General features: G+C 42.4%; 1 protein-coding gene across 1 annotated transcript in view; it reads left to right on the plus strand.

Moving 5' to 3' along the window:
- Positions 1 to 22,114, plus strand: part of LOC308297446 (polyunsaturated fatty acid 5-lipoxygenase-like) — a gene marked incomplete at both ends in the record, with an annotated part of 28,965 nt that extends 6,851 nt beyond the window's left edge. The window contains 13 exons of the mRNA XM_080740852.1: positions 1,094 to 1,292; positions 3,098 to 3,179; positions 3,812 to 3,934; positions 8,787 to 8,893; positions 10,392 to 10,564; positions 11,812 to 11,958; positions 13,688 to 13,891; positions 15,367 to 15,453; positions 15,739 to 15,917; positions 17,330 to 17,451; positions 18,826 to 18,926; positions 20,302 to 20,472; positions 21,935 to 22,114. Of these exons, the coding sequence (XP_080596978.1) occupies positions 1,094 to 1,292; positions 3,098 to 3,179; positions 3,812 to 3,934; positions 8,787 to 8,893; positions 10,392 to 10,564; positions 11,812 to 11,958; positions 13,688 to 13,891; positions 15,367 to 15,453; positions 15,739 to 15,917; positions 17,330 to 17,451; positions 18,826 to 18,926; positions 20,302 to 20,472; positions 21,935 to 22,114 (1,875 nt within the window). The remainder of the gene's footprint in view (positions 1 to 1,093; positions 1,293 to 3,097; positions 3,180 to 3,811; positions 3,935 to 8,786; positions 8,894 to 10,391; positions 10,565 to 11,811; positions 11,959 to 13,687; positions 13,892 to 15,366; positions 15,454 to 15,738; positions 15,918 to 17,329; positions 17,452 to 18,825; positions 18,927 to 20,301; positions 20,473 to 21,934) is intronic.
- Positions 22,115 to 23,749: the final 1,635 nt, after the last annotated feature.

Consider the following 23,749-nt stretch of genomic DNA (forward strand, 5'->3'; position numbering starts at 1 on the left):
GCCAGCCTGATGGAGGGGAAAGCAACTGGTTGGAATATCGTGTTCCTTCCACGCGCTACGTCCAACCGGGGAAACTCCCCTCTGTCAGGTGATAAGAAGCGGCCTGCACACTCCTCGTGCACTGAAGGAAGCATGAGCTCATTGAGACTCTCTGACACCGAAAGCGCCATTCCCACTGGGCACGATAACTATAAAGACAACTAATAGTTCACCACTGCCATCCACTTGAGTTAGAAATATTTGTAATGCTATAGTCAGGGGTCGTCGCCATGCCACCAAATGGACCCTTGCAGGTCCATTTGGTTCCATTTGTACACACAGTGTTATGGGGGTCCTTGCAAATGAAACATTTCAGAACCACTAGTGGACTGCTAATATGCCATAGTGTCATAGTAAATGCAGTGTCATACATATTCCGAAGAAAACCTGGAGACTTCACTTGACGTTCAGTAATTGGGTCATACGATGAAAATAATGATACAATTCTAATGGTTTGTAAAAAAGAAAATCGAGAATTTGCCACAGACAAGACCAAGTCTTGCCACGGACACGTTTGTCTGTGTATGGACATAGTCAGTCAGTTAGTCAGTCAGTCAGAAAACCATCCAGTCAGACAAACGCGTACACCAGGGTTCCCTAATTAGTTTTCCCCAAGTGCAGGGGGCGACGGTGGCATTCCCGCTACTCCAGCGACAGTTCAGATATCATCGTTGTCGGGTGAAAATCTTGTATGTCCAAAACCGTTCGTTTTGCATTTATCATTTAAAAAATGATTTAAACTAGTGAAAACAGCCGATCTGCTGTTTTCACTAGTTTTGTGCGACGGCCTTGTATGATTTGCGAAAGAACGTACACATTTGGAGATACAAGATTTCCACCCGACAACGATATACAACCACAACGATATACTAGTGTTGTTGCTGCTCTTATACCACCATTATTACTGGGGTTGGTGTGGGCCAGACAATAGCCCCCCGCGGGCCGCAAATGGCCTGCGGGCCGCCTATTGGGGAACCCTGGCGTACACCAACTGTAACAAACAAAGTGAATGTAACTCTGCGTATTTCTTCTGTTTGGCCGTGTTGCGCTGCAGGTGGACTCGTACGAGGTGAGCGTCGGGGAGAACCTGGGCGACGTGGAGATGGTGAGGGTGGAGAAGAAGAAGTACTGGGTGCAGGACGACTGGTACTGCAGGTACATCACGGTGAAGACCCCGCAGGGAGAATACCTGGAGTTCCCCTGCTTCCGCTGGCTGGTGGGCGACAAGGAGGTGCAGCTCCGCGACGGGCGAGGTGCGTCGTTCATTCATTCATTCATTCATCCATTCATTCATTCATTCATTCATTCATTCATTCAAACCAGGGATGCACCGATATGGAAATTCTTGGCCTGATACAGATACCTAAAATATCAATTTAGAAACGATACCGATAGGCTACTGATATTTCCTTGCGCCACCAGAGCGTGCAAGTACTGCGTTCGGCTGCGTATGTAGGTATGTACTGTAGGTGTCCGTGTGTGTTTAAGCCCGTAGCCCAATCAGGGACCAGCATTTCTGGCAGCATCGTCGTTAACAGCCAATGAGGGACCAGCATTCCTGGTGAAGCCAGTGGTGAGCGCACGTCATGGCTCGCTCTGCTGGCACACAAATTGGCCATACATGGCCTACTTGTGCACAAGACGCAAGTTGGCACCTCGACAGAGTGCAGTTGTTTATATATTTATTTCCCCCTTTTGTGCCAGGGGAACAAATACATCTTCATTATAAGAAATAACTGTTCAGAATCCGCAGCTTGGTAGGCTGCAGATAACCAACACACCAACATAGCCATCACAAAATGTATAAATATCGGCTATTGCTGTCGGTTACTTTATTTGCCGATACCGATATTGACCAAAAACTGCAAATATCGGCCGATATCAATATTTGGCCGATACGATGGTGCATCCCTAATTCAAACCTTTATTTGTTTTCAGTGACTCAGTGAAATAGCAGAATAGTTCCAACAGCCATAGCCCTTGATCACTGTATCACTGTTGCACTGCTGCTATGTCATGGGATGCATTTTATATAGTTTTAATGCGTTTTGTATTTTATGTATGTTTTATTGTTGTATACTGACTGACTGCCTGTGTGCCAAAGACAAATTTAAATTTTATTCAAAATATGATGGACAATAAAGTTTTCTTTTCTTATCTTATCTACAAGCTCCCTAGCACATCACTTTGTGATCCACCGTGAGCTTGTACGTACATCTGCTATTTTATAAAATGTTCTGAAAAAGATAAAAAATATTTGGTGCATTTTCAGTGGTCTTGAATTTTAACACAAATCTTCTCTTCTGGGGATCCGTGGAACAAAATCTTTTCAGAAGGGGGGGTCCGTGGCCAAAACTCATATATCAATTTGGGGTTCTGTTAGCCTCGTGTAGCCAGGCTTACTCATCTGCGAAGAGAAAAGCCTGGTGACAATATGAGGCAGGGGCACTTCTAGGAGGTGGGGCAGAATTTGTCTTCTTTTCACAGTGCGGTGTCCCTGCAAATGTATTCCCCGCTGGAAAAAAATCTGTTCTACTTCTCCCGCTCCGTTGGTTGCACGTGCAATAAACAATATACAAACAAAAACATTGATTCAGGCGATGTTACACCTATTAAGAGCGAGTTAAGAGCTACAATCTATTTTTGTTTTTTCGCTGGGGAAGGTCAACAGACCCGCACCGCATGGCATGACGTAACTTCCGTTAAACACAGCACTTCCGCTAGAAATCTTGGTACCAAGCGGAAGTCATATTGTGCCCAGGGTGGGGGTCCGTGTCATGACAAAGTTTGAGGACCACTGTAGGCAGATCAACTCTGCCTACCTGACTGTGTGTCTGCCTTATATTGTCGAGGCAGGTAGTATGTCAGTCTGACTTAGAAATCAAATCAAAGTTTATTTTTAGATTAGAACATTTCGCAATTTTGAGAAAATATGTCTCAACATCATCATTAGGACACGCAGACAGTATGTCTGTGAGTCTTTTTTATCTCTCCTCCTTTTGATCGTTTTGATCTCTCCTCCACTATTCTATCTGTTTGTTATCTGTGTGTTTTCTAGCACGTTTGCCACAGGACGATAAGACAATGCAGGCCAAACAGCACCGATACAAGGAGCTGGAATGGAGGCGAAAAGTGTACAGGCAAGGTCCACGTTTACTTCACAGAGATGTTGAATCACTGAAACACCACCTTCCATTCAGTTTACATTTATTAACAGACAGCACATCTGAGATGTTTGCATCCTGTTGCCAGGGGCAACCTGTACAGCAGCAACAATGTTGTAAATGTTGTGCTGAACATTGTAACTAAATGTGTTGAGTCTCGTAGATCAGTGGTTCTCAACCTGTGGGTCGGGACCCTCAGGGGGCTCCCCACATTATTAATTATAAAAAAGAAGGAAAAGAGTCCATCACTGCATCAATAGTAATCAACAAACTGTACTATAAGGTCAACTTGTCAAGTACTATTAGAAAGAGGCACATTTTTTAAATAGCCGGTCTACAAGCTTGCAGATCTGCTATTTTGACAATATTTATCAGTGGGAAATGAGTCACTAAATGTAATGCCTCAACTCCTACATTCCAAGTGCTTGTCCGAGTGGGGGGGTACCCAGTTAACAATATGATTATTTTGGGGTGTCAAGGCCTGAAAAGGTTGAGAAACACTGGTGTAGTGAACGTTGTCGTTGTAACTAAAGTGTGGACCGGACTCTACCTTCGATGGAGTGTAGTGAACGTCGTAACTAAAGTGTGGATCGGACTCTCCTTTATAGGTGGAGTGAGTGGCAGCCTGGCTTTCCCATGAACATCGACGCTAAGTGCTACAGTGAGCTGCCGCGGGACATCCAGTTTGACAGCGACAAAGGAGTGGACTTCATACTGAACTACAGCAAAGCGTACGTACAGTACACTGCTAGCTCAGCTGAGCTGAAATGTGAGCCAACCAAAGTAGTAGTAGAGTGACACCATCTTGAAGGAACTCTTCACAATTTGTCCTCACCATATATCGTTCATCCTAAAGGCTCATTCATACTCCAGAGCAGGCACGCGCACAAATAGACATCAAAGAGGGCTTGAGCCCCTGCCCTTTTACCCGTCTGTAAAAAGTGTCCTCTCCAGACCATGAATGCAGTTTTTACTATGGTGAAAGAAATGCAAATGCCCTCTTTCCATGCCATACCTGAAGGCGGCATTCAAGAGAATTGCCTGGTGCAAACTCTCCTGAACTTGAATGCAACATCATGTTGAAAGAATTGCCCTCTCTGAATGTGTAGAACTCCATGCCGTACGCCACATCTCAAGTATTCACTATATGCTTAGTTCAGTGTGGTATCAGGTACCGAAAATAGCCGACCTCCAAGTTCACAACGCGTCGCAGCACAATGCGTTGTGAGCTTGGAGGTCTGCTATTTTCAATATTTTCACCAAAAGGCCCTTTTAGAAATGTCAGCCAGGCAGTCAACAAACATTTTTCATCATACAGTAGTTTTAGTCGATGAAATTAACACTACTAGTATAGCTTTATTAAGACAAGCCACAAAGATTTATTAATGAGCTGCTAGTTGCGTTCACTGTATTGTTCTACAGTAGCAGGAACACCGTACATGTATTATGTTACTCTGTGTGGAGTCAGAGTCACAAGCACGTTATTGTCACATCACAGGTTTACAGCCACAGGGTGAAAGCTCCTTCAAAGATAGATAGATAGATATATACCTTTATTATCCCAAGGGGGAAAATGTGTTGCCCAGAGGCAGCACAGCAGTATAAGGTTATTTACAAAGTTACAGAGAAGTATGAAAAAGATAAAAAGAAAAAACAAGAACAGAGTACAGAGTACAGTAAGTACAGTAAGAGCAAGGTACAACAGGAAAGGGAACGAATAATATACATAAAGTGTCTTAAAGCACGACTCAAAAAATAATACAGTGCCCAAATCAAAGTGACCATAACATTCAATGCTAGTTAGTGCAACAAGTATCTCTACATCATGTCAAACACAAGCAGAAATACTAAAAGAAAACTACTAACACAACCTAATAGTGCAGTGTCAAAAGGTCAGAGAAGAAAGGAAGACGAATAGGGAAGATAACAGGGAGTGCCAGGAATACAGTACAGTTGTCATGTTACTATCAGGTGAAATATTTGCATGAGAAACCACAGAGGATAAACACAGCCTGCAGGGCCCTGTAGACTTTCGTTTTTAAAACAATAGGCCATTATCCATTCGTCACTCATATGTACGATATTCTATGCATTTTTCTAACCACCATATTCCTTGTGACCACAAAGTAACCCCCTTAATAACACATGTCTTTCGTAAAATGATAAGACACTGTGGTTATAGCAGAGACAGAAGTTGGAGAGTGCACCGAACGCGCCCGCGCATTCATTCGCTGGCCGCCCGAACGCAAAAGTTGTTCTGGCAAAAGTTGAAACTGGCTAAACAACACCTAAAACAACAGCAACTAATATAATAAGTAATAAGTAATAAAATATTAATATAATATATTATTTAAGGAGTAATATACTAGTAAGACACCTCGCCACGGGCCACAGTAAGGTGGACATCAGGGCTGTGGACATCAGGGATCTCCATATATGGGCATATAAGGGATTTGTTCCCCTGGCATCACAGGGATCTCCATATCTCCATATATGGGCATAAAAGGAATTTGTTCCCCCTGGCATCACAGGGGCAGGGCATCATCAATATTGATGACATAGTAGTGTGACATCATAGTGAAGCCAGAGCGTGACGTCAGAGCGGGAAAACCGTTAGAGTGGTTCCCCTGGAATCACAGAGCGGCAAACCCATAGGCCGTAAAAATGTGTACACGTCTACACAGATGGACACGGACAAGCTGTGACATTTCTCATTGTAAAACTCTCCTGAGTAATATTGCACAACACTGTTCGTTACTCCCAACAGATTTAGTTTAGAAGAGAAGAGACGACAGTTTAGGATTTTGGAGCAAATATCTCTTTTTATCTCCAGTGATTGCAGAGCTGCTTGCCATGGCTGATGCCTCAGATAGAAACACGATTCAGATGGCTCCGGGAAGAGTAAACATGTAACAACATGTTACATGCTTTCCCTCAATGTGAGGGGATATCGGTTGACGTATCCTGCATTTACCTCTTTGACCTTAGAGGTCAAAGAGGTCCTTAGAGGTCCTTTGACCTCTAAGGACCTTCCAGGAAGAGTGCTCATGTGCGCCTTGCGGTGACACGCTTCCTAGTTTCTTCTTTTTTTCGCACTGATTTTTGACACTGCACTATTAGGTTGTTAGTGTTGGTAGTTTCTGAGTATTTTTGCTTTGTTTAACATTGACAGTGAGATACTTGTTTGCACTAACTAGCATTGACTGCTATGGTCTCTTTTGCAAGACACTTTATGTATATATTCTTATATATTATTCGCCCCCTCTATTGATGCACCTTCTCCTTATTGTCTCCACCAGCCGAAGGCTGAGGGAGAGTATGTTTTCCCCTCCGTCCGTCCGTCCGTCCGTCCGTCCGTGCGTGCGTGCGTCCGTGGCTGCTTTCAAAGTTTGCAGGATTGGTCAGTTTTGAATAAAATGCCTGAAATCCTGAACGCAGTGTGCGATTTTGGTGAAATTGTGCATGCACATTCCCAATAGGCAGAGGAATAAATGCCACTTAAGAAAAATCAAATCAGCCTCATGGTGGCGCTATAACAGGCCGATTCATGTTTTCACCTATAACTCCACCGATTAGTGTCAAACTTTGTATGCGCACTCCTTAGAGGCCAAGGTAAAACCTTTTCCCTGCATTTTTTACATCAGCCTTTCATAGCGCCATCAGGAGGCCGACTTATGTAAAACACATTACATGCCTGACCTGGTGGAGACCTGTGCTCGGAAGAGCACTGCTTCTAGTTGGTACTGTACTGCTCTTGTCTTTGTTTTTTTTTTGTTTTTTTCCCTCTTATCTATCTTTCTTACGTCTCTGTAACTTTGTAAATAACTGTATACTGCTGTGCTACTACTGGACAACTACATTTCCCCCTTGGGATAATAAAGGTATCTATCTATCTATCTATTTACAATTGACCAATATAGGCATTTATCAGACTCGCTCATCCAGAGTGACTTCCAAGTGCGAGACCGGAATGCACGGAATAAACATGAACCCTAGTCCAGTGGTTCTCAACCTTTTCAGGCCGTGACCAGAGCCTTGTATAGAGAGTTCTGCCGATGCGGGGAATGCGCCGGAAATGTCAGTTTTTCCCCATAGACTCCAAAGCATTCCGTAAACTTCCGGTTCAGCGCTTTGTCACTATTCGCCAATAAATGTGTATGTACTGTAGAAGACATACACATGAAGTGAGATGACTCGACTCTCCATTAGAGGGCTCTGGCCGTGACCCCCCAAAATAATCATATTTTGGAGGGTAAAACATTAGGAGTTGAGGCGTTATATTTAGTTTGATTTAGTTGTAAGGCTATATTCTATTGATTTTTATTATTAGTATTATATTTTTTCATTTTCGTTTTTCTATTTTCAAATATGCCTTCCCCCCCATCATACACAAACAATGGCTGATAATGATCATTTCTGAGGAAGTGCTTTGGGGTTGATATGAAGACATGTTTCATCATGTCTTGGTTCACAAGCGTGAGAAATGGTTTTCGCATTACTGGACAGTGCATTGTGCAAAATGCAACATTGATTCCTGCTCCCAATGTGCTCCTACTGTGCTGCTGTAATGTAGCTTAAAATCTCACATTTAATCACAACACTCACAACACTTACAAGAGGTTTTAAGATGCTGCAAGGCCAAACAATATCACAAAAGAGGGGAAATAATCAAGCTATCAGTTTGTCAGCTTTTGTGTTGGAACCGATGAGGCAAATACATTTATAAAGGACGGACATTGTTGAGTGCTTGCTTTTACATCTTTAATGTGTTCAGTTTTTTTTGTTTTTGTTTTCCCCATTGTATGGCTGACTGTGTATGTTTACAGTACATAGGCCTACAGTATATGCATACAGTATTAATGTGGTTTAACTTGAAACCTGGGGCGCGTTCGGAAATGCGCACTCAACGCACCATGTTGTCGTTCGTTTATTCGGTGCACTTGGTGCGTTGTCGTTCGGAAATCCAGTGCGCGGCGCACTGGTGTGTTGAGTGCACGCACTCACCAACCCTACTCAGAGGATGGGGTTAGGCAGTGTGGTGCGGTGGTGTGGTGTTCTGATTGGTTGGTTTTCATGGCCGTGTCTCGAATGCTTCTCAGCTGTGAACAATGGAGGAAATTACCACAAAATGCAGCATTTGCAGCTTAATTGGTCGTTTGGCCTTGATAGTTTCACACGCATTAACGTGTAAACTAACGTCAGGTATGCCAATGTTACATCTCCTTTCAATATCAACGTTACGTTAGCATACTTAGCAACTGCTGCTTTTCAGAAAGTTTGCCTTCAGAGTTCAGAGTGAATAAGCACACCGCTGCCTGTTAAAACTGGTCGTTCGTAAATAAGCCACACTGAACGCACTCTCCAACGTCACGCCCACTGCACTCACTACACTGAGCACACACCCGGTGCGGGTTTCCGAACGCACCCCTGGCCTCCCTATTTTGGGCATGCGAAAACATTTTGGAAATGTTTGGAAATTTAGTCTGAACTACAAGCTCACTTTTTGATTAATTTGACAACAATGACGATGATGATGATGATGGTGATAATGGTGGTGGTTGTGGTGTCATTCTTCTTCTACAGAATAGAGAACCTGTGTGTGAACCAGTTCATGCACATGTTCCAGTCCTCCTGGGGAGACTTTGCCGACTTTGAACGGATCTTTGTTCGGATCAAAAACACCATCTCAGGTCAGTCTCACATCACAATGAACGAGGCATTTCTGGTCACATGCTGAGATTTTTGACAGTGTACGCAAAAAAATAAAACAAGAAAAATTGCAGCCACCTGTAAGCACTCTTCTAGAGAGTAAGAATTCACACTTTTTGAGCGGTGGTAGACCGCTCCATAGTATGGCCGTGTGTGTGTGTCTGTAGCCTGTACATCCTAGACTTAAATCCTAGTCTGAAGACGTTATGCAAGCACGACCACCGCTCACTTCACATTGGGTGTGATTTTTGTAATGACTGTTGGTAGGGCATTCCACATGTTGTTGGCATAGCAGAACAAATCTAACCCACTTGTTTGAGCCAAATCTGTGTTGAAAGTGACATGTGGAGCTCCCTCTGGTGGTGTTGGTATTTGTGGACATCGAGTATGACTAGAACATGCAACTCATATCATTGTAGCACAGAGGTCAGTCTATCTGATGAAGAGCTGATGGTCAGAAGTGTGTCAGTGTGTGACTGTGTGTGCTTAAGGAGTGGTTCACCCCAAAATGACCTTTTTTCTATCGATTACTCACGCCATGGAGACTTGAGTTCAATAATATATTTTTATATTTGTCGCATTCTTAAGACAATAATGTGATTACAATAAATACAACCCCATTGTTTCCAAATGCATTTAGGTCCCCATCCGGAATCAATTGGGATAAATTTACTTGCCTATAAAAATATATATTTTTTTGTCTTAGGGATGAGACAATTAAATACATTTTTTATTGAATTCTCCATGGTGTGAGTAATCCATAGGGGTGTAACGATACATTTTAATAGCGATTCGATACATATCACGATACATGGTTGACGATACGATACATGGACGATATTGTTTCATTCATGGCGATACGATACGATTCGATTCATTGATTTAAAATCGATATAGTAACTATTTAGCAAATAAATTAAATCTGTGTGAAAGGTGTGGATAGTGCAGGTTTTTAAGGGAAACATGAATTATTATGGATATAAATACGTAAACACAGTGATTATCTGCCAAATACATGGACATTGTATATTGACAAACCTGCACCTTGACATGAACCCAGAGATTACACTCATTTATTGATAGACCAGTGCAGCTATATGGAAAGGAAAAGCAAATAAAACCCCTCCTTTTAGTTTTTTCATCTTAAAAATTCTAAATACAATGCCCAAGTAGGTAGTATCGATACAATCGATTCTTTGCACTGCCGATTCGATACGATACAAAATAAAACAATACGATTCGATTTTTGCTGTTTTCATTTCGATATACTTCGATTTTTTAAGTTAAAAACGATATTTCGATACAGTTACTATATTGTTACATCCCTAGTAATCCATAGAAACAAAGTCATTTTGGGGGTGAACTACTCCTTTAACACAGACGAGAGTGGTTCAACACATGTATGCTCTGGGTCAACTCAATCAGATGCGTGTCACTGTCAGTCCTATATTAATAATCATATAATCATCATGCACACAGAGTACGTGATGCAACACTGGAAGGAGGACTTCATCTTTGGCTACCAGTTCCTGAACGGCGTCAACCCAGTGATGATCCGGAAATGCCTCAAGCTCCCGGACAAGTTCCCCGTCAGCCATGAGATGGTGGCTACCTGTCTGGAGAGGGACATGACTCTGGAGCAGGAGATAGAGGTACTGTAGTGTGTAGTAGACCTCACTCTGTCTTTGTCTGTCTGTCTGTCTGTCTGTCAGACTGTCTGTCTGTCTCTCTACTCTCTGTCTCTCTCTCTCACACACACACACACACACGCACGCACGCACGCACGCACGCACGCACGCACGCACGCACGCACGCACGCACGCACGCACGCACGCACGCACGCACGCACGCACGCACGCACACACACACACACACACACACACACACACACAAGTGTTGAGCAATTCATGGGTTTCAAATGTAGGCCTACATCAGCCATGTGGAAGACCAACACAGGAGTTCTGATTGGCGTAGGTTAGAACATCAGTTCTATGCCAATCAGACAAATTGAAACACCAGTGTGTTGGTCCTCAACATGGCCGTGTAGGACTACATTTGAAACCCGTAAATTAGGATAATTAGCCTAATTAATCCTTAATTGGCCAATAAAAGTCCCAACAGGACCGAGTGGGGTATACTTTGGATATCTTTTTTAAGAGGGTTTTAGACCATTCAATGCCTTATTTAAAAATGTCCAACTGCTAACATTTGAAAATCTTTCAGAATCAGGTAACTTTATTAGAATACATGCAAGCACAGACTCTCTCGCTCTCACTCACTCACTCACTCACTCACTCACTCACTCACTCACTCACTCACTCACTCACTCACTCCACTCCACTCCACTCACTCACTCACTCACTCACTCACTCACTCACTCACTCACTCACTCACTCACTCACTCACTCACTCAATTCAATTCAATTCAAAGGGCTTTATTGGCATGAGAAAACATACGTTTACATTGCCAAAGCAGAAGTGTACACAATACAATACAATACAATACAATACGATGCAATACAATACAATCGGAGCAAAATATGTACAGGTGAAAAGAGTGTAACCGTTTTCATGCATCAAGGTTACGTGTAGGCAGAGCAGGGATATATACAATGTTTTTTTTTTAAGGTGGTTGGATTCCATTTGATATCCTTCTTCTATCGCAGCAGCTCACAAATCTTGCTGCTGTGTTTGCACATTGTTTTACTTCACCCAGCAGGTATGGGAGTTTTTCATCATTGGTCATGTTTTCAAATTCTCCTTGGATGGTTATGATCTGTGGGAAGTATGTGTCTATGTATGTCTTGGTACAGTGGACAGGTGGTTAAGAAGTGTAGCTCAGTTTCCACTTCATTTTGTGTGCAACACACTCACTCACTATGTTCTCCTGTGTATCCAGGCAGGTAACATGTACATAGCAGACTACGAGACGCTGGAAGGCATCAGTCCCAACTGCACGGACCCCTGCACCCAGCAGTACCTGGCGGCACCCATCTGTCTGCTGTACAGGAACAATGACAACAAGATCATGCCTCTGGCCATACAGGTGGGTGTCGTCATGGTGGGTGGGTGTCATGTGGGAACATCACTGAAAACCACTCTGTCTGCCGCGTACAGTCATGGGAACACCATGAGCTAGCATGCCTGTCATGCTTTGATTTACAAAACAAACGAAACAAAAACATAACATTGGGTGTTCTAGTGGTGGAGGGGTAAAGTTTCAAATCCTCTAGCTTGTCTGAGCGTGGCCTCAGACTACAGGATAAAAGAAAAACAAGATCTGTATCGATTGGGAAATCAGGCTGTATCTCACACTAAAGCCGGGGTAGGTGACCTTAGGTTCCAACATTGGCACAGGGGAGGTTAATCACTAGCACACTGGCATACATTTAAGTGTGAGGGGATGTATGGTTTGAAATTTAAAATATATCATCACTGTCAGGCAGAAACCTTGTACCTCCAAGTTTCTAATGTGTACGTCTTTTCACCAAGTAAAGCCCTGCTTCATCATACAAGGCTGTCGCACAAAATTAGTGAAAACAGCTGATCTACAAGCACACAACGCCTGGCGGTGCAAGGCGTTGTGTGCTTGTAGATCGGCTGTTTTCACTAGTTTAGTTCATTTTTAAAATGATAAATACAAAACGAACGTTTTTTCACCCGACAACAACAATATAATAATATAATAATATATAAAGCAATTAAAGTCCCTGACATCTGTATGCAAATTCTACATTTATTCAAACTCAACAAAGGTTGTCTTATTTACTGTATAGACAATCAAAATCTGTCAGAAATATGTTGTGTGATGTGGTGTCATAAATAAACATATAATGTTGATATGGCACAGTGACTATCAAGAAAATAAAAACATGGCACCAAATGTCAAAATGGTTATCGACCGTTTGGATAACTAGAAATTCTAATTGTCTCTAGGATATGTTATATTCAGTACAGACTGAACTGGCAAACGCAGCCTTTTGTTTTAGTGCTGCAGGAAGAGCAGGCAGACAACCCAAAGGATTGAATGAATTAAAGGGATATTTCAAAACAATTTGGTCATTTTATCGTCTACTCAGGCTTTTGGGAGCACCCAAGACAGATTCTAAGATTTCACGATTGAGTATTTAGATATTTGATATTCATAAATCAGACATGCCCCCTTCCTATACAAACCCATTGTAACTTCAAAGTCCATTTTAACCATGTAGATTCATCGAAAGCACCGGTCCTTGGTTCTGCGGACTCATACTGTCCTCCCACTGATTACTAGTCTAAAATGGTCTAAAAGTGAACGTTTTTTAGGCTACTGTAAGCTTAGATTAGACGTCTAATAGACATCTATAGCCGTCCAACCTCTCGAGACAAGAGTCAATGATGGCTACGCAGAAAAGGGACAAGTGGGCGGTCCCTTTTCGTGACGATGGCTAGCCAGATTGATAGCCGTCTAATCAACGTCTAATCTAAGCTTAGATGAATAGACGTCTAAAAAAACGTTTGACCAATTAGACTCAGTGCGCTCCTAATACGTACATTTTTGATAATTATTTTCTTTCTTATTTATTTATTTATTTTCATTTGCCAAAAAGAATATTAAATATAATTGAAAAAAAGTGAAAATTAATATCAACTATCTAAAAACGGAATTAAGCAACTTAAAAACTATCCGGGGTGCTCCCTGAGTAGATGATAAAAATTTTTAAAAGTGAAAATATCCCTTGAATGAATGAATGGATCCATCCATCCACCGTGTCCTTCTGTCCTCATGTCCCCAGCTGGGACAGACTCCCGGGGACGACTGTCCCATCTTCCTGCCCAGCGACGACGAGTACGACTGGCTGCTGGCCAAGATCTGGGTGCGTTCGGCAGACTTCCACATCCACCAGACCATCACACACCTGCTGAGGACCCACCTCATGTCAGAGGTGTTCGGTGTGGCCATGTACCGGCAGCTGCCTGCCGTCCACCCCGTCTACAAGGTGAGCAGAGGCGGGAAAGTAACTTTAAAGCTATACTGTGTAAGATGCTCAACTAGTGGTCAGTAGCCCTATAGCAAACCGCGGTCGCGTTCGCGTCTTTCGCCCGTTTTTCGTACCTTCACACCCCCGCGTCTGCCTCCACAACGCCGAGAGCTATCTTTAGAGGGGTCCCTGGTTCCTGTGCGTTCAGGCATTCCGGAGAAACGGACTACTTCACCCTGCCTGGTAGGCGAGATTACCTTTTGAGTAAAGAGACACACGGGCGACTACAAATATGGCGACCCCACTTCAAGATGCGCTGTGATTGGCCGGTAGTGTACCATGTGTGCATGATCGGCGATGTGATTGGGCAACGTATACACAACGTATACAGATGATGCAGATTACGTCATTTTGGCGCGAAATCCGGTCCACGGCCAGGATCATAGAAAACATATAAAGAGAAGGCTTCAGAAGCTGAAAATAACGGAGTGGGTGTTCTAAAACTTTAGCGATTTAACAGTTAGGACAATTTTAAGATTTGTTTTATAAAAAAAGTTACATGGTACAACTTTAAGTACATTTACTTAAAGGAGTAGTTCACCACTTTTCAACCTGTCTTCATATAATAGGTCCTCACTAATGTTCATGATAAAATATCAAAACAAAATTCTACTCAGTCCAAGTCTCCTAGGAGAGCTGTGGGAAGTTCAGAATCCATCGTCTTGTGACATCATAATTTTCCAAAAAAAAAAAAAAAAGTGGTGGAGTGCCCCTTGGCTTTAAGTACTGTACTTATAACTAAGACCTGTATGGCTTCGTTCTCACATTAGAAGCACACGTCTAGCATGCAATTGGGGAAGGAGGGGGGAAGGGCAGCGTCCAATTCATTCCCTATGGAAGATTGCCTCTAGCGTACCTCTAGCTAGCATTAAGGCAAACTTGCCTTATTGGAATGAATTGGACGCTTTACCCCCCGCCTCCCACAAGGGCGAGCTAGAGACTTTTGCATCTAATGTCTGTCTGGTGCCTTTGAGGGCGATTCTACAAATGCCTCCTAAATCAGTAGTTCTCACACTTTTCAGCTGAAAGCTTGTATATCTGCTATTTTTGAATAGCCAATGGCATGCAAAAATCTAAAATGCTTTGCCCGGTTTTATCAATTTTACATTACTTGAGTATGTCTGTTTTTTCAATACTTGATAGTTCTACTTCTGAGGCAAATAGGTTATAGTACTTTTTACTCTATATAAAATAAAATACGTTTGTAGGTTTAGATTATTATTTTAAACCATGTATTATGAACTAATTAAGCCCCATGTTTGACTGCAGGACTTGCAACAGATATCGAATGCTACTTTTACTTTATTGACAGTAAAATGTATTCCTCCACTGCCCTAGGATTCATCTCATTCTTCATAGATATTTGTTTGGTCGGCTTATTTTCTGTTTGATTGATTGATTGATTGATTGATTGATTGATTGATTTCTTCTAGCTACTCATCCCACACATTCGTTTCACCATCGCCATCAACACTAAGGCCAGAGAGCAGCTCATCTGTGAGTGTGGCATCTTTGACAAGGTGAGAGAGAGAGAGAGAGAGAGAGAGAGAGAGAGAGAGAGAGAGAGAGAGAGAGAGAGAGAGAGATAATATCTCCCTTAATATGATAAATAATTATTTCATGCTTTGGTTTCCTTTTAGCCTCAAAATATTGTTTTAAATTTGAAAAGCTTGTTATGGAACATTCTGCATAATGAGTACGCTTACTTTTGGTACATATCTACATTGCAGTATTGATACTCTTACTTAACTAGGCCTACAAAATGTGATGATTCATATTTCCACCACTGGTCCTGGTCCACCCAGGCCAACGGTACGGGTGGAGGCGGTCACGTGCAGCTGGTCCAGAAGGCCATGAAGACGCTGACGTTCCGCTCGCTGTGCTTCCCCGACGCCATCGCCGCCCGCGGCGTGGACAGCACGGAGGAGCTGCCCACCTACTTCTACAGAGACGACGGCTACAAAGTGTGGGACGCCATTAAGAGGTGTGTTCATGTTCACTGTTTAAAACCCATTTAGACCCCAGGACCCCATTCTATAAATGTCTTCTAAATCCAGTTTTCTGAAAAACCTATGGTCACGGTCGGGCAGAAACCTTGTATCTCCAAGTTTAACATTTGTACATTTTTTCGTAAAGAAAAGCCCTGCTTCATCACACAAGACTGTTGCACATGCTTGTAGATCGGCTATTTTCCCTAGTTTAAATCATAAAATGATAAATACAACACAAATGGTTTTGGACATACAGTACAAGGTTTCCACCCGAAAACGCTATGTTTCTATATCTGTGGTGCTCTAACTGTTTCATGTCAAGGACCCTACACGCTTTACAAAATATATATTAAAAGATTTGCACAAATTTTCATGATTTAAAAATAGATATAGATATACAAGCTCATGAGCTTGTAGATCTGCTATTTTTGAATAGCTAAATATAAAATCTAATGTGACACAGATGCTTTCCAGGTGTAAAAAGGCCTAAATAGCATTTCCCAAAGCATTTTCCTGCTAAATGGCATTTTCTCTTTGCCCTGTGATTCGTTGTGAGCTTGTAGATCAGCTATTTTCGGCAAGGAGGTTTGGCATAGGTAACCAAGTATACAGAGCCGACAGTACAGTTCACTGGTACTAGGATTTACGCCTCAAGAAAGCTTTTGGGCATATAACATTGAATGACAGACAAATAAAACACAGTACTCAAATAAAACACAGTAGGCCTACTATAAAATGTATATAATCTGCAACACAATTTTAGACAATATGCAGTGGGTGTCCCTGCTTCATCTCTCTCTCTCTCTCTCTCTCTCTCTCTCTCTCTCTCTCTCTCTCTCTCTCTCTCTCTCTCTCTCTCTCTCTCTCTCTTCTTGGTCTGGTACGTGAAAAAAAGTAGAAAATGGGAATATGTATTTTAGTGTTATGGTCAATGATAAAACATTGACAGACTTTATGTGAACCTGCTCATCTGTAGATTGCTAAATGTACATCAATACCTTGAATAGTACAACTGTTATTGAATAGAAAGCAATGTTTATTTGCCAAATGCCATTATGTTGTTTTGTTTTGAACATATAAGCAAAATGCTATAGTCAGGGGAAGGTGTACTCGGCTTCAGAAATCAGTATCCACCTCTTTCCGCGGGGATTTACTGGAGACATTTTTGCACCACACTTCCGGTTAACAGCAGACATACAAGCTCACGTCGCGTCGCAGATGCAGCCGTTGTGAGCTTGTAGATCACACTCGGCTGCGGCGCCGGAAGCTCCGTGCAACTTCTGCGCAATGCACGATGGGATGTTGGAAAGTTGTGGATAAGGGGGTACTGCAGCCCAAAAAAGTTTGAAAACCACTGTTCTTAGAGGATGCATGTGGCAGTCATGTATTTTTTTGTCCCTTGCAGCTTCGTGTCGGCTGTGGTGAACATCTACTACCACAGTGACGCAGCAGTAGAGGGAGACGAGGAGATACAAGCCTTCGTTAAAGACGTGTGCAGCTTTGGCATGCAGGACTTCGACTACTGTGGTGGGTGCAGATTCATGTGTGTGCTAGTGCAGGGGTGTCGCACCAAATTCTGGGCCCTGGGTACATTGATTCACTACGGGCCCCCCATGAATGTTCAAATATTTGCACACATTCTCACGACTTTTCAAAAATAGCAGATCTACAAGCTCGCAGTGCGGCACTCGGTGGCGCGCTGTGTGTGTGTGTGTGTGTGCGTGCGTGCGTGTGCGTGTGCGTGTGCGTGTGCGTGTGTGTGTGTGTGTGTGTGTGTGTGTGTGTGTGTGTGTGTGTGTGTGTGTGTGTGCGTGCGTGCGTGTGTGCGTGCGTGCATGTGTGTGTGTGCGTGCGCATTTTAATTTAAACAAATTGTGTTCCCCTTTCAATGTGTCATCATCGATTTGTACTGTAAGATGCGGACAGACAGAGGACAAATCCCCTCACACATTAAAAAGACATCATCAGTCATCTGAACAGAGTTTGAGGTTTAATGGGTTCATACAGGAGGGGGAGCGTGTCAAATGAATATCAAATATCAGAAACCTTTTTCTGTTAAGCTGCTTAAAATCTCCCCAAAAGTGAAATACCCTTTTGAAGTGGTCAATGATTTGACCTTGACCTGCTTGGTGTATGTGAATGGTCATGTGATATGTGTTTTCAGCCGTTTTATTATTGACTAATACTGCTTCTACAATGGTGTGCTTGTGTGAATAATGACTAGAAGATGGTTTAAAATGCGGTTCTCAAACAAAACTGCTTTAGTGTGGCCGTGACCTGTGTGTAGGAGATGACAGTACTGTAGTGTGATGCCATCTCATTGTGAAAAGTCTGCTTCCTGCATTTCCCCACATTTTGCACTAAAGCAAAAAAAAAAAAAAAAGAAAACTCAAAACAAAGAAGGCTATCAGATCTACAAGAATAGCTGTTTCTGTCTGTCTGTCTGTCTGTCTGTCTGTCTGTCTGTCTGTCTGTCTGTCTTTCTCGCGCATAATTCCAGCACCGTTTGACTTGATTGATTGAAACTTTCGGGCCTCAACGGCACTGTGATGCCTTATTTAGACCAGGGTGCGTGCATAAAATAACTGATCTACAAGTTCACAACGCGCCAAGCAGCGACGTGTTGTGAACTTGTGGATATGCTATTTTCGGAGTGCGACGACCACACACAACCAATCTTAAAATGACTTGTCTTAGTTCTACTGGATCTCTTGTCCTCACTGACAGTCTAGGTTTTATTATTTGACATCGTTGTTAATATGTGTCACAGTTTTGGTCATCATTACTTGTTTTTTATTTAGTTTTCATTCCTTTTTTGTCATTGACCAAAGGTAGTCGACGGACATTGTTCGTCATTATTTAAGTCTTCAAAAATAACACATTTTTTGTGTCAACGTGTAGAATTTCCCAAGTCGCTTAAAAGCCGCGAGGAGCTGACAGAATACCTGACGGTGGCCATCTTCACAGCCTCAGCTCAGCACGCAGCCGTCAACTCTGGACAGGTGGGTTCTTTACCACAGTTTTTTTTATCATAACATCAAAATCCTTTTTAGTTTCTCTTTTTATTCCATGATTTTTGTAACCCATTTTTTCACCCAGTGTCAATTATCTAATGTAATCCTGGGCGCTACACTCCATCTGCCAACCTGGGGAGAGCAACGGACTGACCTCATGCTTCCTTCTATGCATGAGGAGTCCAAGCCTATTCTTTTCACATGACAGGGGGAGGTTCCCCAGTTGGACGTACTGTATATACCCAGTTCCTTTCCCCTCCACCAGGCACCCCGGCTGGCCAGGGGGAGGCAGTATAGAGACCAGGATTACTGCAGGTTTTTAAGAGGGTACCTATCCTAGATATACTGTACATTTGAATCCTAATTTATATACATCGGATACTTGCAAATAGCAGATCTATAAGCTCACAACTTCAAAGAATCTTGGAAAATGTTTACACATTTTGAATATGTTCTAGAGGTCCCTGGCACAAAGTGTTTTCAGACTGGGGTCCCTGGCAAAATATTTATAGCCTACATTTTGGGGTCCTTGGCCACATGAAAATGTTTGAAGACCAGCTACAGTACCTACCGTAGAGTCTCTTTACATGCACCAGCAGAGCGTGCAAGTACAGCGTTATGCTGGTACAGTACTAGGTAGGTAGCCGTGTGTGTTTAAGCCTGTAGCCCAATCAGGGACCAGCATTTCTGGTAAGGTCATCATTAACAGCCAATGAGGGACCAGCATTCCTGGTAATACCAGCTGTGATGCCAGTGGTGAGCACACCTCATGCCTCGATAGAGTTTTGTTTTGTGTGTGTGCGCGCTAGGGCATTCACGAATAGTGATTTTTAGTATTCGAATTATTCAACCTCAAAGTATTCGAATAGTTGAATGTTCAACAGGACTGGCCAAACTGTCAAATATTAAGTAAGCAAGAGGCGAACATTGTGAGCGCGTTGTGAGGTGTTGTGAGAATGTAGATCTGCTATTTTCACAATATTTATCTCTGGAACCGAGTCACATTAAATGTAATGCCTACAATTCCTACAAGTGCTTGTCAGGGTGGGGGTCCCCAGTTCAAATATGTTTATTTTGGGGGTCACGGCCTAAAAAGGTTTGAGAACCCCTGGTATAGAGCATTAACAAATTCATCCACCAGGGGCATTGACAACTCATTCTTATGACTTCCTATCTAGCCAAGTTTTATAAATTATATATTTATTAAAGAGAAAACAATAAAAAAATGTAAATAAGAGAATATTCGACTTTGGTGAACAACGTCGAATAGTGACTTTGATATTCGAATATTTGGAGAATGCCCTAGTGTGCACAAGCGCACATAATATAGTATAACGGGTTTCTATGTGTGTGTATTTCTCAGTATGACTGGTGCTCGTGGATTCCCAACGCCCCCTCCACCATGCGTAAGCCCCCTCCCGCCCAGAAGGGGGCAGCGGATATGCAGCTCATCGTGGACAGCCTGCCGGACCGTGGCCGCTCCTGCTGGCACCTGGGGGCCGTGTGGGCCCTCAGCCAGTACCAGGACAACGAGGTACACACTAACTACACACTGCAATAGACACTACAGTACCAGGACAATGAGGTACACACTAACTACACACTGCAATAGACACTACAGTACCAGGACAACGAGGTACACACTAACTACACACTGCAATAGACACTACAGTACCAGGACAACGAGGTACACACTAACTACACACTGCAATAGACACTACAGTACCAGGACAACCAGGTACACACTAACTACACACTGCAATAGACACTACAGTACCAGGACAACGAGGTACACACTAACGACACACTGCAATAGACACTACAGTACCAGGACAACGAGGTACACACTAACCACACACTGCAATAGACACTACAGTACCAGGACAACGAGGTACACACTAACCACACACTGCAATAGACACTACAATACCAGGACAACGAGGTACACACTAACCACACACTGCAATAGACACTACAATACCAGGACAACGAGGTACACACTAACCACACACTGCAATAGACACTACAGTACCAGGACAACGAGGTACACACTAACTAGACACTGCAGTACCAAAACAATGAGGTACACACTAAGTACTGCACACCACAATGCTGATTTCTAAAAGGGCCTTTTGGTGAAAATAGTGAAAATAGCAGTTGTGAGCTCGGAGGTCGGCTATTTTCGGTGCTGAACTAAGCATCATTAAGTCAATTCTGGATATGTGGCCTAAATTCCATTTTTGCCACGGACATACATAATGAGTGGACAAAAATATCACCAGAAACACATTCAGAGAATGACCATAACAGGTGTGTAACTCTGAGAGTGTACAAATGGAACCAAATCATTTTTGGTTCCATTTGTACACTCTCAGAGTTATGGGGGTCCTTTCCTTGCACATAATATCTTTGAAAACTAGTAGAGTACTAATAATGTCATAAATGAGACTTGGCATTCAGTAATTGGGTATTATGTTCAATAAGAACAATATAATGGTGTGTAAAACAGAAAATCGAACATTTGCCATGGATAAGACCAAGTCTTAGCCACGGACACATTTGTCTGTGTACGGACATATTCACGACCCCTGGTAAGAGGAAAATGACCTCCATGTTGGCACCGAAATAAGGTCAGTTTGTGGTTTGCCCTTTCCAGCCAGGCACGTACACACATAGACATCCAAGGGGGCTCGAGCCCCTGCCCTTTTATCCATCTGTAAAAAGTCCATGAATGCAGTTTTTACTATCTTGAAAGAAATGCAAATGCCCTCTTTCCATGCCACAACTGAAGGCAGCATTCAAGAGAATCGCCTTGTCCAAACTCTCCTGAACTTGAATGCAGCATCTTATGTTGAAATCAAGAAATGTGTAGAAATCAAGCATCGAAAAAAGCTGACCTCCAAAGCTCTTGGAGGTCTGCCATTTTCGATATTTTCACCAAAAGGCAGTTTTAGAAATTTCAGCCCCTGCCTCTAACATTCTCTGCACGTTTCCAGCTGTACCTAGGCATGTACCCCGACGAGCACTTCATCGAGAAGCCGGTCAAAGAGGCCATGGAGAGCTTCAGGAGGGAGCTGGCGGGCATCGGCAGCGCCATCAAGAAACGCAACGAGGGAAAGAGGCTGCCCTTCTACTACCTGTCCCCCGACAAGATCCCCAACAGTGTCGCTCTGTGACGGACCGTTACTGGCTCTCTGGGCTCTGTTTTGATTGTCTTAAGTACCAGCTCTTATGTTATGCCTTAACTAAACCCATTTAGAACGGGTACACATTATTGTGTATCATTATTTTATGCTTTAACTATTGAAAAATAGCAGATATACAAGCTCACAGCGCGCTGCGAGCTTGTAGATCTGCTATTTTTGAAAAATCGTGAAAATTCGCATTTTGACCCGATTCTATAAGTGTCTTTTGAATCCTTCTAAGGTTTTTTGAAAAACCCATGTTTCTATGTCAGCAATCTGGCTCGCCATCGTCAAAGAAAAGGTCACTTAACTGGAGCTCAGTTAGTCTGTTCTTGAGTGACTACTATGTCAGTGGTTCTCAAACCTTTTCATGTGAAGGACCCCCAAAATGATATGTAGGCTGTTTGGCCACGGACCTGCATCTCAAAATATTTAGTTCCAGGGACCACCCAGAAGCAAAATTTGAGTTACAAACGTTCGCTTTGAAAATACATATATTCAAAGATTTGCACACATTTTCACGACTTTTTCAAAAATAGCACATCTACTCGAGTGCCGCGCTGCGAGCTTGTATATCTGCTATTTTTCACTGGTTAAAGCATTCAATAATTCTAAGCCTAAATGGGTTAAAGGCCTGTCCATACTGTCTCGGACCACCAAACGTTTCGTTGGAAAGATCCGGTTCAACTACAAAACGACGTCACTAGCATCTTCTGAAAAGCAATACAAACCCCAAAATCAATCCTCCAGTTCTAGGCAACACAGAAGGAGGGATTTTTTTTTATTTCCACACAACTCATCTAAGGTATATTAATGACATAGTTCAATATTGAAAATGGGTGGTCTTGCCCTTTACGTTAAAGTTGGTGCTTAAGACAATCAAAATACAGCCATCTGTGTCCCTGCATTTCACAGTGACGTTGTCGGGTTGACACCAATCATATCGTTTCAACTTGGATCCAATGTAGTTATTATTTAGCCACAAGCTCTTGTTAATAGTTTTAATTGGTTAAATATTTATGAAACCCACAGAAACACTTGCATGACCATGCATTTCAAAATTTCAAAAATATCCAATCTACAAGCTCACAACGCGTCATGATGCAACGCGTTGTGAGCTTGTACTGTAGATGGGATATTTTTGCGTGCCACTGTAGTTGGACGAAGTAGGGCATTAGTTTACGAGAAAAACATAAAAAGTTGAATGTGGAGATACATGGTTTCTGCCTGACAGCAACAATATTGTAGAAGTTCCTCCAATTGTGTTATTATTTAGTTGGATTTTCTTTTTTTATGATTGTGTGTTAAAAGTGACGTTAAGAGATATCTTGTTATAAGAATTGTTAAAAAGCTCTATATTCAGATCTGTACTCATTTCAAAAATATACAATGTAATAATACAATATGTAATTGGTAAATTAAATGTTCTTATTTTTACTTTAACTTTTTTTTTATTCTTTGAGTTTCTTCTCTGTGCATCGACTCCAGTTCTGAATGCATCTGCTAGACTAGCAAGTATACACTTAATTTTATCAGACACTCCCTTCCTATACACACACTCATTGTAACGTCAAACTCCATTTTAAACATGATAGATTAATCAAAAACACCAGTTTTCGCAATTAC

This window comes from Nannobrachium achirus (assembly GCF_963921795.1).
Source record: "Nannobrachium achirus genome assembly, chromosome: 13".
NCBI lineage: Eukaryota > Metazoa > Chordata > Actinopteri > Myctophiformes > Myctophidae > Nannobrachium > Nannobrachium achirus.